This window comes from Oncorhynchus nerka, linkage group LG24 (assembly GCF_034236695.1).
Source record: "Oncorhynchus nerka isolate Pitt River linkage group LG24, Oner_Uvic_2.0, whole genome shotgun sequence".
NCBI lineage: Eukaryota > Metazoa > Chordata > Actinopteri > Salmoniformes > Salmonidae > Oncorhynchus > Oncorhynchus nerka.
This window is the reverse complement of record NC_088419.1, coordinates 47409564-47420022: the sequence shown is the minus strand read 5'-3', so window position 1 is coordinate 47420022 and position 10459 is coordinate 47409564. Positions and strand designations below refer to the sequence as shown.

Sequence of the window (10459 nt, the reverse complement as noted above, 5' to 3'; positions counted from 1 at the left end):
CTGATACTCTACCCTGCACCTTAGAGACTGCTGCCCTGTGTACATAGTCATCAAACACTAGTCACTTTAATAATTTAAACATACTGTTTTACCCACTTCATATGTACTGTATATACTGTATTCTAGTCAAGACACATCCTATATAACTACTGCTGTACACACCTTTCCTATTCATATACTGTCTGTACACACACTATTATTTATATATATATATACAGTGGGGCAAAAAAGTATTTAGTCAGCCACCAATTGTGCAAGTTCTCCCACTTAAAAATATGAGAGAGGCCTGTAATTTTCATCATAGGTACACTTCAACTATGCCAGACAAAATGAGAAAAAAAATCCAGAAAATCACATTGTAGGATTTTATATGAATTTATTTGCAAATTATGGTGGAAAATAAGTATTTGGTCACCTAGAAACAAGCAAGATTTCTGGCTCTCACAGACCTGTAACTTCTTCTTTAAGAGGCTCCTCTGTCCTCCACTCGTTACCTGTATTAATGGCACCTGTTTGAACTTGTTATCAGTATAAAAGACACCTGTCCACAACCTCAAACAGTCACACTCCAAACTCCACTATGGCCAAGACCAAAGAGCTGTCAAAGGACACCAGAAACAAAATTGTAGACCTGCACCAGGCTGGGAAGACTGAATCTGCAATAGGTAAGCAGCTTGGTTTGAAGAAATCAACTGTGGGAGCAATGATTAGGAAATGGAAGACATACAAGACCACTGATAATCTCCCTCGATCTGGGGCTCCACGCAAGATCTCACCCCGTGGGGTCAAAATGATCACAAGAACGGTGAGCAAAAATCCCAGAACCACACGGGGGGACCTAGTGAATGACCTGCAGAGAGCTGGGACCAAAGTAACAAAGCCTACCATCAGTAACACACTACGCCGCCAGGGACTCAAATCTTGCAGTGCCAGACGTGTCCCCCTGCTTAAGCCAGTACATGTCCAGGCCCGTCTGAAGTTTGCTATGGGGCCATGTATCGTGAGATTTTGAGTGAAAACCTCCTTCCATCAGCAAGGGCATTGAAGATGAAACGTGGCTGGGTCTTTCAGCATGACGATGATCCCAAACACGCCGCCCGGGCAACGAAGCAGTGGCTTCGTAAGAAGCATTTCAGGATTTTGTACAAAACATTTCACCTGACTGGTAGTTTAGCAGGAAGAGTAGAGAACTATGGAACATTCAGGCACATGAGGGTAGATTATTTTCGAGACACCACACTTTCTGCACTGTTGTTCAAATAATATGTTTTATTTAGTATAGTATAAGCTTCTGTCTTAAATAATGACATAGATTCAGTTTTTGAAAAATAGTAAACTTGTAAGATGCTAAATGGATGAAAACAGTGGGAAAAAAGTACCTCATAATCACACCCTGTTATTTATTGCTGACCAGCAGATGTCACTAATGTGCATTGTGAACAGATAATGAAGCTCAGTGTTTTCCGGCACAATGGCTAGGGCTGACTGCTCTACCCAGAGAACGGAGAAGAAAAAACGCAAGGAAATCAAAAGATAGCAGTGGCAGCTGCACAGATAACTCATCCAAAGGGCTTTTACTTCTCAAACACGGCAGAAAGCTTAAACAATATGATGTCCCATCACCTTATTAATTCAGTAACTTACTTAGATAACTAGCAAGTTAAACTTAGGGGTTTGCGTTAACGCAGAATTCTTCATTTTTCATGTAGGAAAAAATATAAAACGTGTAAGAAATCTCTTGCTGCGTTTTGTAAACGCAGATGTAAAGTAGACTGGTTTTTCTCTGGTATTTTCTTGGTGTAGCCAACCTACTTTTCTCCGGTAAATTCAAGATGCACTTTAAGCAAAACATTAGGGAATGTAGCTGGATATATTATTTCTATGATAAACATTAGAAATGATGGCCATGCATTGTTTTAAAATAAATGCCTTATTTTTCATTGTAAGCTCATTTCCTTGTGTGGCTGCCATCCAAATAGCATTGCATTTTGGATGAAGATAAAGCTATTTTCTGCCAAATCTTTTGCACTAATGTATTTTCTGTAAAGGAAAACTTAGTTGCAAGTCCCTGATCCCTCTGTTGAAGTAAAAAACAAAACACTGTTGACTTTCAATATTAAACACAACCTCTGTCAATACACAGCTGGACTCACCAGCTCCTGCTTTTACCCATTGTGCTATTTTCAAACAAACCCTTGACTGGCTCAACCATTCTCGGTAACTATGGTAAGCTCATAAAGCAAAATAATGTGACAAGTGAAACGTATTTCACAAGTTGACTACAGGTATTTACTTAAAAAGTAGTCACAAATATACACATGTATTGGATAAAACTTTCCAAATAGCCCTGTATAAGGTATATGTAATGACCTGACTAGATCATAAATGAACAATTGTCCAGACAGAGGCTTGAGTTTGCGAATTGACGGTTTATTAAACCAACTTTACACAGGCTACTTTTTGGGCCGTAGCACACGCCAAAAAGATGACAGATAACCCACAAGCCAATCGTGACCTTCTCTTGTGAAGCCCAGACGTAAGAGTGAGAACAAAAGCTGAACCTGGTCTTAACTTCCAATGCTCCACCCCCCTGCCCAACCCCCCTCCACGCCACTCCGCCAACCACCAGGATGCCCAGCATCAGAACATTCCAGGCATTCCCGTGATTGGCAGATAGCAGGTTGATTGACATGTCGGACCCCGCGAACACCGGGTACTGGTCAGTACAACACAACCACCTCCTAGCCTAACACATAACACACAGCTGTCTGTGCGGGTCGCTACAGTATATACTGTATACCACCTAGCATAAAACAAACACTTGCAAAGCATGCTGGTTATTATTTTAAATGCTCCGCCCCAAACAAGTACACAGTTGGTCGGTCAGGACCAGACCAAATCTGAACGAATCATAGACCTCTAGGCTGTTTCACAAGTTTGAACAGCACAGGACATTAGTTTTTATTCAGTAGAGTGCATTACAGTATAGTACAGTACGGTACAGCACAAGAAGAGTTTAATTCAGTAGAGCACAGTTTAATTCAGTAGAGTACAGTTAAATTCAGCAGAGAATATTAGAGTAAAGTAGGGTACAATATAGTACATTATACTGTGCTGTACTCTACTGTACTGAACTACACTTTACTCTACTGAGCTCTATTGTACTGTGCTGCACTGTCCAAACTTGTGAAACATAGATGCAATGATTTGTTTAGATTTATTAGACCTATTAAAATAATCTGAACAAATCATAGACATTTTTGGGAGAAATTAAGGCCGTCTATGTGGACGTTGAAAGGCTGATCTGAATCTGACCCAATATTAACCAAACATAGATGTCTATGTTGGCAGAAATGTCCTATCTTGGACAATTCATTTTTTTCCAAGACACAAGCGTCTGGGGATATTAAATGTGTTTTAGATACCTTATTCTTTCAGATTACTAGCAAATCACCGTATACCCTATGATTTATCTACGCCAATCACAGACAGGACGCCAATGCGCAACTCTCCCAGAGTGCTGTGCGTTTTTCTTGCCATCTTGTCGAGTGGTAGAGAATGAGCAGAGCCATACTTTAGCTAGCCTGCTAGTAAGTGAATTGCAGGCACAGTAGGAGTTCTAAAGAGTGAGAGAACCCGAGGACGGGGAAGCTGAACTTTCTTCAATTCAGGAATGTATGTCTACCGTAGGAGGATATAGATTCCATGTGACGAGTTGAAGAAGGATATGGACTTGTTTATATGATGTCGTGCAGGCTGGTTCCTGTGTGGGGAGAGAACTAACGATAGCTATTTGGCTAGCTAGCTAGTTCGCTTTGAGCTACATTAGCTAAAAGGGAGAGTGGTGAAAAACGGGGCCCGCCAGTCAGACTGAAGTATCGGCAGTAACTGCGACAGCGGCCTGCTTGCAATTCCGGGGCCGCAAAAATACCTCACACGGGAGGCCAGGTCTGGAAGAACCGGAGGAGAGGAGACGGTGGTATCGGGAGACTTGTCACAGTTCGTGCTGGCGGAGACTAGCTAGCTTGTTACCTTGTCCGAGTTCAGAGGAAGTGTGCTTGTTCGTTTTTACACTCAGACACACTGCAACAGAGAGGGGAGCAAGGAAGATGTCGCGTACTTGTCTCTCGTTATAAACTGTGAGTTCTTTAGATAAGTTAGAAGACTACCTAACTAACTAATTGAGCTCATACTTAACACTTTAATCTGGAAATAGAGAGCTGGAGTGACTAACATATTAAACATGTCAAAAATGCCAGCAAAGAAGAAGAGCTGTTTTCAAATCACAAGTGTGACACAGGCTCAGGTGGCGGCCAGTAGCATCACAGATGACACTGAGAGTCTGGACGACCCTGACGAATCCAGAACCGAGGATGTGTCATCAGAAATATTCGACTTGTCCCGGGCCGATATTGACACGGGGGTATGTGACAGAAGTTCATCCGAGGAAACCTTAAACAACGTAGGGGAAGTGGGGGCTGCTGTCATGGCGTTACATTTACCACAAGAGCAAGAGGCTGCAACAAGTCATTTTAACGGGGGGCACGCTTTTAGAAGTACAGGCAGAAGTCATGTCAATCAAAACCTTTTAGGGGGTAGTGTGCCTGTACCAGCCGCGAGCAAGCCCTCCATTCCAACCTTGGCCTCTCAGCAGCCAACAACAGTCAATGTTGTCCCTGCTGCGAATGTCTCCCCAACAAGTGTGTCTCAAACGCCCCCAGCTGCGCCTAGCACTACAACCACTGTAAGCTATAGTTCACGTTTCAGGGTCATTAAACTTGACCATGGTACAGGGGAGCCCTTCAGACGGGGCAGATGGACATGTACAGAGTTCTATGAAAGAGATTCTGAGGGCTCTGGCATGAGCAGGACTGTGGATAGCATAAAACACACTGTCACCCTTGACCACAATGCAGACAGGGACACTGGGCTTGGGGCCACAGGAGACTCTGTGGTTGCTTCTAGTACCCTGTCCACACAGGCTCAAGAGTCCACAGGTGATAGTGGCTACTCCACTATCCACCATGGCCATCCTCCGGAGCCTCAGCAGCAAGGCTTTGGCCTAGCACCCCAACTAGGGAACGGGGGGAGTGCCTTCCAGCCCATGGGTTACTCAGCAGTGGTATCCCAGGCCCAGGTCAACGTTCAGCCCACTGTCCCCCAAACACTTCACCCTACTGGCCTCAATGGGATGCCCCAAGGCGGCATGCTGAAAAAAGATCCCCTTATGCCTCTTGCCACGCAGGCCCAGCAGTTTGCCTACTCTGCTCATCCCTCTGGAACGCTCCCCAGTCAGCTGGACTACTTAACCCCTCACCAGCCTCAGGGCTCCAGCACTCAAACCCTCCCTATGTCCTCCCTCTCTGTGGGGCCTCCTGCGAGCCAGGGCCCCTCGCCTGTCATCACCCCAGTCGGCCCCAGTGCTCAGGTGCTGGAATTGTTGGCTCAGGCCGGGGAGCTGACTGGGTCTCTGCACAGCGGTCCATTAGCCTCAGTTCAGGGGCTGTTACTGCAGGTGGGCAGTGGTGCAGTGATGGCCCCTCTCCTGCCTGGGGGTACCATACAGCACCCTGTGAGTCAGTCCCTGCCTTCAGGTGGAGTGGGCAGTGTCCTCGCACCTTCCACAGCCTCCGTTGTCCAGAACGTGCCTGACACAGTGCCCAGCGCCACCAACACCCCCCCAGGTCCAGGAGGACTCTCCCAGGTCCAGGTAGTTTCCAGTGGGGCCATGGCGGGATCTGCTGGGCAGGGCCTTCCCGCAGCCAGCCAAGAGGATGACAGCCGCAGGAGGTCGGACAACCTTCCTCAGCCCAACGCCACCCTGGGAAAAGATTTCATGAGGCCTTTCATCCCAGAAAGCCTGCAGCTGGCCAATCCCACCGTCAACAGTCTGTTCGGGATAGCCATTCCCATGGATGGGGATGAGGATGGGTAAGAAAGATTGTTTCAATTTTATTTAAAATGCCAGTGGCCACTCCCTATCTCAACGTTCAACCTCATTGTATTATTTAGTGTACACACAAGGTGTTTATGCATTCACACTCAACAGGTGTCAATAGGCATCATGTTAAGATGAGAGAAAAAACACCTTTTAGAAAACTGATTAACACTGAGGGATTAGGTGAGTATCTGGAAGACTGCCATCATGTTTTGCATCACATTCTGCAGCAATGCAGTCATACTCGACATTGTGTAGTGAACACCTGCCCTTGCCAAGGCTGGTGTGAGGTATGCTATTCCTGGAATTGTTTATCTGTAAAAACATGTCTTGCAGTTGTGTTCAGAGAGAAAATTGAGTTTGGCAGGCGGGAGTGCAGCTGGCAGGGAAGGAGCATTGCGTCAGAGAACTGTCATAGAGTTTTGGTGTTAGTGCCCACAAACAGGGGGCACAAAATATGTGAGGTTAGCTGGTGGTTGTGTTGGATATATGACCTTGTTCGATAATTGAATTTCTTAAAGACCTGAAACGTATAATCATTATGCTTAATTCTAATATAAAAATGTCCATTGTTCTGCATATCTAAGCATACCTCTTGAGCTGTCTGTATCCTACTTGACTAGTGGTTCTATTTTTAAAGAAACTAAATATGCATCTCTGTGTAAATCTGGGTAAAAGATTTAAAGGGAGTCTTATGTGAGTTTTATTCTTCACATTTAGTTATTGCTTGGTTTTCTAAAGTCTACCAACCTTGCCAGCAGGCATGCCAGCTAAGATAGTTAGAGACACAGGCGGCGTGTGAGTTGTTTTAAGTTTGGGGAAGATCATTTTCACCATAACAATGCACCTTTATAATAAAGCATTCTGTGCATGATTGCATTTGCAGACTTTTATGTAAGATAGCATACTATTCCTAATGTCATGAGTAGATTGCATAGTCTTAATTTGGGCTAATAACATAACTCAATCTCTTTTTTTATATAAACATATTTCATGCAAATCTACTACACTTTATATGACTGGAGGGTGGAGACATTAGCAGAATCTTTTATAATACGACAAAAATGACAGGGTAGCCTACTTTGCTGACACTGACAAACGGATTAATAAAAACGGCATTGTCTGATCCATCTCATAGGCCTACGAGAAGGGGAGACGAATACAATTTGACATCCATCTAACCTGGAGGAGGAAATTATTGTCCAAAAACAAACTTTAATTTGTCACCGGGAATATGATCGATACTCTCCACTGGTGCCAATAATATAGGCTATACTGTTAGCTCATTTAAGTTGAGAATTTCTTTCTTTTGTCTTCTCTTTACAGCAATAGCCATTTGCTTTCCAAACTACGTTTTTCCGCGATTGTGTTTAGAAATATTGCGATATGCCTGGCTGGGCCTCTACTTTTCACTGACCGTCGCAACTCAATAATAATCTATTTGGTATTTGCCGCTCGTGCTGCCGAAATTACGTGCCCTTCCGACTGAAGACAATGCGATTTAAACAATATATTTTTGAAAGAAGCTAATGATCCTCTGTGGCTAAATCATACTTTCTGGTGTAGTAGCCTAGTTTGAATTATTTAATTTATTTCTGTATTGACAGGAGTAGGCTAAATAATTTTGGCAATTTAATTCAGTTTACATTAGGGTAAGCTTAGCTTTATGGACGTCCCACCTATGGCTAGACAAGCTAGCTACTCTAACTTTATTGATAGCCTGAAATGGCTTCTTGGTAGCTAGCTATGAGGTTGGGAGATAGGTTCCCAATCTGGGATAGCTAAAGCCAACTTGATAAAGTTGCTAGTAGGTTAACAGAGAAACAACAACAAAAATGTTTACAGGACAAATCTGAGGGGGCACATGCCCGTGTGCCCCCTATAGGCACGACGCCTCCACCCACAAAAACTGGATAATAACCCACTTCGTTATAAACAATCATTACCCCTTATTTACCACCTGTCCTGTTTGAGTTGAGGGCTCTAAAATAAATTACACTAAAAGTAATTGTTTTGCAGCTGACACTTTAACTGAAGTGAATACTCTCCTAGTATGTAGGCCTGTGTTTTGTTCTCTATATGGTGTAGAATATCTCCTGGCTTTCGTCCTAGCATGCCACCTCATCAATACCCACTTTTCAATTGTCTGTAGTATGGCGAGGTGTTTGTGAAATGAGGTCTGATTGTATTGTCCCGATGCTATTTTCCTGAAACTAATCATTGTTTACAGAGAGACTTTGTTCCAGGCCAGCATCACAGAGTTGTTGATGTGCATGATAGTGGACAGAGCGAGTTGTTGCCAGTGTGATGTCATCGGGGAACAGCCGTGCCCATTTCCTAATCGTTCTTGTATGTCGGCCATGACATCAGGGGAGCCCTATGTAACCAGCACTACTTTTGACCAGAGCCCTACAGGATGCCATTTGGGACGCAGCCCAGGACAGGCTGGGTCGGAGGTGGAATGGACAGACAGGGGGGACTGGTGGCAATGATAGCCAATTGATCTGGGGCCCAGTTAGCTATGAGATAACATGGCTCGATTGAGTCACCATGCCTCGCCTCTCTCAACTGCCTCGATCGGTCCTGACCTAAGGTGGTTTATGTTGGGCTTTTTTCTGTCCTTAATCTCTCATTGTTCAGGCTGACTCTTGTTGGCTTTTACTCTCACTGTTTATAGACTCTTGGGGGGATCTCCAGAGGGTTCCTATAGATGCATACCAAAACACGTGTGTAGAATGTTCCTGTGCTGAAATTTGGTTAACCTTGGAGTATGTATGCTGGTAGGCTAGCCTATATTTGTTTATTTGGATCCCCATGAACTTTTGCAGAAGCAGCAGCTACTCTTCCTGGGGTCCACAAAAAAAGTAAAAAACACTAATACACTGATGGCAAGAGTGTGCAAAGCTGTTGTCAAGGCAAAGGGTGGCTATTTTGACGAATCTAAAATATATTTAGATGAACTCTTATTTTTTTTTTGATTTTGTTTTTGGGTTACTACATGATTCCATATGTTTTATCTTTTCGATGTTTTCACTATTATTCTACAATGTAGAAAATAGTACAAATAATCTCTTGTGGTACTGTATATACGTTGCATTCGGAAAGTATTCCGAGCGCTTCCCTTTTTCCACATGTTATGTTACAGCCTTATTCTAAAATGGATTAAAATTGTGTTTTTTTTCTCAATCTAACACACAATACCCCATAATGACAAAGTTGAAACAGGCTTTTATACATTTTTGCTAATTTATAAAAAATAAAAAACGGACATTACATTTACCGTAATTGCTGGACTATTAAGCGCACCCGACTATAAACCGCACCCACTGAATTATAAAAAAATATGTATTTTGTACATAAATAAGCCGCACATGTCTATAAGCCGCAGGTGCCTACCGGTACATTGAAACAAATGAACTTTACACAGCCTTTAAACGAAACACGGCTTGTAACAAAAATAAATAGGCTTTAACGAAACACGGCTTGTAACAAAAATTAAACAGTAGCCTACCAGTAAAGTCATTGGTCACTATCTTCCTCCCCCTGTGCACTGAAACCACTGAAGTCATCTCCTTCGGTGTCGGAGTTGAATAGCCTCAGAATTGCTTCATCCGATGTTGGATCGTTTTCGTTGTCGCTCTCGTCACTTTCATTCGGAGGCAAATACCCCGCTGAGCTCATGCTGCCCCTTCAACACGCAGCAGTCCAGCCTTTCGAAACCCGTTGATGATAGTGGATTTTTTGACAATGCTCCACGCTGTCAGGACCCACTGGCAGACTTGACCATGAGTTGCTCTTCGCATGCGGCCCGTTTTAGTGAAGGATTTCTCCCCACTTGTCATCCAAGCCTCCCACTGAACACGGAGCGCCACCTTAAATGCACGATTTACACTGATGTCGAGTGGCTGTTAATACTTTGGGCCATCTGCTTTTCTTCCCTATGAAAGGTTTGTTGTCTTTTTGCACTGAGTCAGTTCCTCACGCTGCTGTTTACAAAGTCTTATAATCGACTCATTAAGGCCAAGCTCCCATGCAGCAGCTCTATTTCCTTTTCCAACAGCCAGATCGATCGCCTTCAACTTGAAAGCTGCATCATATGCATTTCTCCGTGTCTTTGCCATGATGAGGGTGACAAAATTACTACCGTAATCAGAATGATGGGAAGTTTGAGCGCGCTCGATTTACGTCACATTATGTGACGGTGCTCAGTTTTTTGGCGGCATGAATCTTGTGAAAGCGGGAAAATCCATAAATTAGCTGCGTCATTGTATAAACCGCGAGGTTCAAAGTGTGGGAATAAAGTAGCGGCTTATAGTCCGGAAATTACGGTACAGAAATATTAAGACTTTTTACTAAGTACTGTTGACAGGGATTAGTCTTGAGTCTTCGGTATGACGCCACAAGCTTGACACACATTTATTTGGGGAGTTTCTCTCATTCTTCTCAGCAGATCCTCTCAAGCTCGGTCTGGTTGGATGGGGAGCGTCGCTGCACAGCTATTTTCAAGTCTCTCCAGAGATG

General features: G+C 43.7%; 1 protein-coding gene across 1 annotated transcript in view; it reads left to right on the top strand.

The window, feature by feature from the left end:
- Positions 1-3525: 3525 nt before the first annotated feature.
- Positions 3526-10459, top strand: part of LOC115108053 (TSC22 domain family protein 2-like) — a 37368-nt gene continuing 30434 nt past the window's right edge. Inside the window, exon 1 of the mRNA XM_029631969.2 lies at positions 3526-5931. Coding sequence (XP_029487829.2) covers positions 4244-5931 — 1688 coding nt within the window. The 5' untranslated portion in view covers positions 3526-4243. The remainder of the gene's footprint in view (positions 5932-10459) is intronic.